The sequence below is a fragment of the Primulina tabacum genome, chromosome 4 (assembly GCF_025594145.1).
Source record: "Primulina tabacum isolate GXHZ01 chromosome 4, ASM2559414v2, whole genome shotgun sequence".
Lineage (NCBI taxonomy): Eukaryota > Viridiplantae > Streptophyta > Magnoliopsida > Lamiales > Gesneriaceae > Primulina > Primulina tabacum.
Window position 1 is genome coordinate 47,428,458 of NC_134553.1, and position 3,556 is coordinate 47,432,013.

General features: G+C 34.6%; 1 protein-coding gene across 1 annotated transcript; it reads right to left on the reverse strand.

Moving 5' to 3' along the window:
- On the reverse strand, positions 1 to 774 carry LOC142543539 (GCN5-related N-acetyltransferase 1, chloroplastic). The gene has a single exon (XM_075650862.1). The coding sequence runs from the start codon at positions 736 to 738 to the stop codon at positions 82 to 84; it is 657 nt and encodes a 218-aa protein (XP_075506977.1). The 5' UTR covers positions 739 to 774; the 3' UTR covers positions 1 to 81.
- Between the last annotated feature and the right edge of the window lie 2,782 nt (positions 775 to 3,556).

The window sequence follows — 3,556 nt, forward strand, 5'->3', positions numbered from 1 at the left end:
TTCGCAAACAATAATATTATTGAAATGAATTTCGAATTATTTACAAAATTAGACGATAAAACAGTATAAATCGATTATAAATCATATCTTTTTCGACTTCCTAGAATACACCATTCCTCGGATCCCATCCGGATCCGCCACAAACCCCAAAGGCCTATAAAAACCCATCACTCGGGGCTCCGAATACAGAGCAATATTGCTGATCCCTTTCTCTGCCAGCTCGGTGACCAATCTTTCCATAACGGCCTTCCCCAGCCCGATCCCCTGGAAACTGGGGTCCACCACCACATCCCAGATTATCGCATTGAACACCCCGTCACCCGTCGCTCTGGCGAACGCCACCGGCTTCCGCGTCTTCTCGTACTCCACCCAAAGTACAGCGTCGGTGTGCTCCAACGCGACCCGGATCTTCTCCACGTCGCGGCGGGGGAACCCGACGGCCGCGAAGACGGTGTTGAGGCAGTCGAGGTTGAGGTTGTCGATGGTGCGGTGGAAGGTGAAGCCGCGGGAGGAGAGGGACTCGTCGGAGATGGAGAAAGTGGATGTGGCCGAAACGGCGACGTGTCTTTGGTGGGGTCTAGTAGGTTTTCCGAGTGGTGGATTGAACGGAATGGGGCTATGGAGAAGCATTTCCTGCCGTATGATTTTGTTGTTCTGCAAAATGAATGGAAGAGGAGAGTGAGGAAACTGGTGTTGAATCGTGATGTAGATTCGAATCTGTGGTTTATGTGTGGCCATGTTATAAAATCGGTAAATTGCTCAGAAAATCGGTAAAAAAAAAAAAGAGAGAAAATATAATATTAACATATGATATTTGAGTCATATATATATATATATATATGATTTTTGATAATCAAATATGTATAAAAAAATATTGATATTAATGATACATTTATTTATTCAGGTGAAAATCGATATAGAACTTTGAAAAATTCGTATTAATATATGATATTTGAGTACTAAATATTTTAGATCTTATATAAAATATAAAATTTTGAGTAAAAAATTAGAACAACTTTATAATATCAACATTTGTTTCACATATTTGGGTACTCAAAAATCATATATTAGTATCAAAATTGAAACAATTTGTATTCAAATATCATATATTAGTACCATATTTTCGATGTTTTTTTACCGATTTTCATCTAAAAAACAATTGTATCATTAATACAAATATTTGTTATACATGTTTCGGTATTCAAAAAAATCATATATTAGTATCTGATTTGAAATTTTTGATACACAAAAAATCATATATTAGTATCATATTTTTAATATTTTGTATCATTTTTCATGTGACAAAAGATACGTGAACTCAGAGAGTATAAACACATTTTGTTGAGGATAAGAAAGTAAAAACACATAATTTTTCTGACAAAGACCGGATGCAATATGCAAATTAAAGTACCAAGTTCGTGCAATGAGAAAATCACACAATTATAAGATTTCGAGATTGAATAATTTTAATATATTATAAGTTCGAATATATTGATTTCCTTTTTTTTAGATCGCACGAGTATTGGATTCATGCGGGAGGAGTATTATTACATGTGAAATTCTGTGTGTGTTGAATAATTCAGCAATTCCGTGTGATATGTGTATTTAAGGTTGATATGGAATTTAAAAGGTTTGTTTTGGGGGGAAAAAGAGGAAGAAATAAATATATGGAACTATTTAGGAGAATTTATTCACTTTGGGGAAAAAAGTAGTCAATTTATTTAAGTATCAGGTGATGAAGCCAGAGTATGAGTAAATGAATCGGAGAAATTGGCCCAAAGGCCCAAGTAGGTATCAAGCCTTACTACTGGGCAATTTTCCAGTTTCCACTGGAGCACTTTGCCCCATTATTCGATCAAACAGAATAGATTTGTATTAAGCTTCATCCTTAACTTCTTGCAGCATTCAACGTGTGTCCAATGCTGGTCTGTAGAAGATGTTTCCATGAAAGAACTAGATTCCCTACTGGGGTTAGCTCTTTATTTTCGCCGAGGGAAATTTGGATTCGATAATTATTTCGGCTAAATTTCATGTAACAACATGCCACCAGAAGGCAAGTCAACATTAAGCACAAGATGCAAACTGTTCGAAGTTCGGAGTTAAAATGTGGGTATTGTAGTGAAATTTGTTCAAAATGGTATGTTACATTTTCGCTGTTTTTCGTTATCGTTGTCTGTTGTCATATTTTATATGCTTCCAGGAAAGGATAATGTCATTTTCACCAAACTATGAAGCCTATTAAGGCAGAGTCATTATGTCCCACATGAACTTGTGACTTATCTCCATTTTATTTCCGTTAAGGCAGCATGTTGAATTATTTTGTAACCGAAGAGAAATAATATTTCGATTTTAAATGATATATTTTATTTATTTTTCTAATATAGTTTTCCTTGTTGATTTGATGGAGCAAATATTTGATATGATTTTGCCTTCCTTAGATAATGAGATCTTAATTCAAGAGATATGGTATTAGTGTTTAAAAAAGAGTTTATTCCTAATAAAACTCTCACTTTCCTTGTATTTTAGGTTTCCTTGTGGAGATATGATTCTTCACATATAAATAAGAGGTAAAGCTCATTGATAAAAAGGGCTTCGATATCGACCATACACACACGTAGCAGAGATTTGCAGAGTAAAATTATTCTCGAAGCCGTTGCTGTTTGGAGTGGTGATTCCCGTATTGCGCTGAATGTTGCCAACATCTATAGACAACATCCGTAACGATGTTGACTGAAGATTGCATCTGATTGATAGTGATTTTCGGGATCAAGTTTTGCTTTCTTGATTACGTTTATTTTTGTTTTGGTTATTTATTCTAGAGAGCTTTTATTTTCTCAACTTGTTGAGGAAATTGATTTTTGGTACAATCACTAGTTATAGGTTTTTGTGTAAACATTGTGATTTTTCTAGTGATTAATTTTTGCTATAAGGCACCGCACAAGTGTATAATCAGAATTAAGTGTTGTGCCAGATGTTACAACATCTCGGACAACATCTACGTGCAGCGCAAAATTAACTTTTATAACACAAATTGACTTGAAATAAATAGATGAACAAGATTAAATATGCACAAGTACACGTAGATGTTGTCCGAGATGTTGTAACATATGGCATAACACTTAATTCTGATTAAACACAAATTCACTATTTTACATATAATTCTGATATTCTTATTATCTTGAGCATCCGTCGGACAAAATAATCCTTACAGTAACATCGACCACAAAAGCCTGGAGCATACAGAAATGGAAACAACGGTTGTTCCATTATAGTTGTTCAATTTCACTATACTGACAAGTGATGAATAGTATGCATTTAAGCATGATAAACAAGGACGTCATATAATTTCCAAGTATAAGTTACCATTTCAGTTAATGCATACATGATTTTGTTTAGCCTCTACTACTTTTGTTAATTGTGATCAAAGAACTTACATGCTAAATCTGTTACTCAGATATGCGTAAGCATGAAAAAATAACCTTAATGTGTCAAAAATGGGATAAATTCAGCATACTGCCGCAGAAGTGAGTTTTCTGCATCTTTACATGTGAAGATT

What these genes read in the sequence shown, in the direction of transcription:
- LOC142543539 (XM_075650862.1), bottom strand. Translation starts at nt 738, where the DNA reads ATGGCCACACATAAACCACAGATTCGAATCTACATCACGATTCAACAC.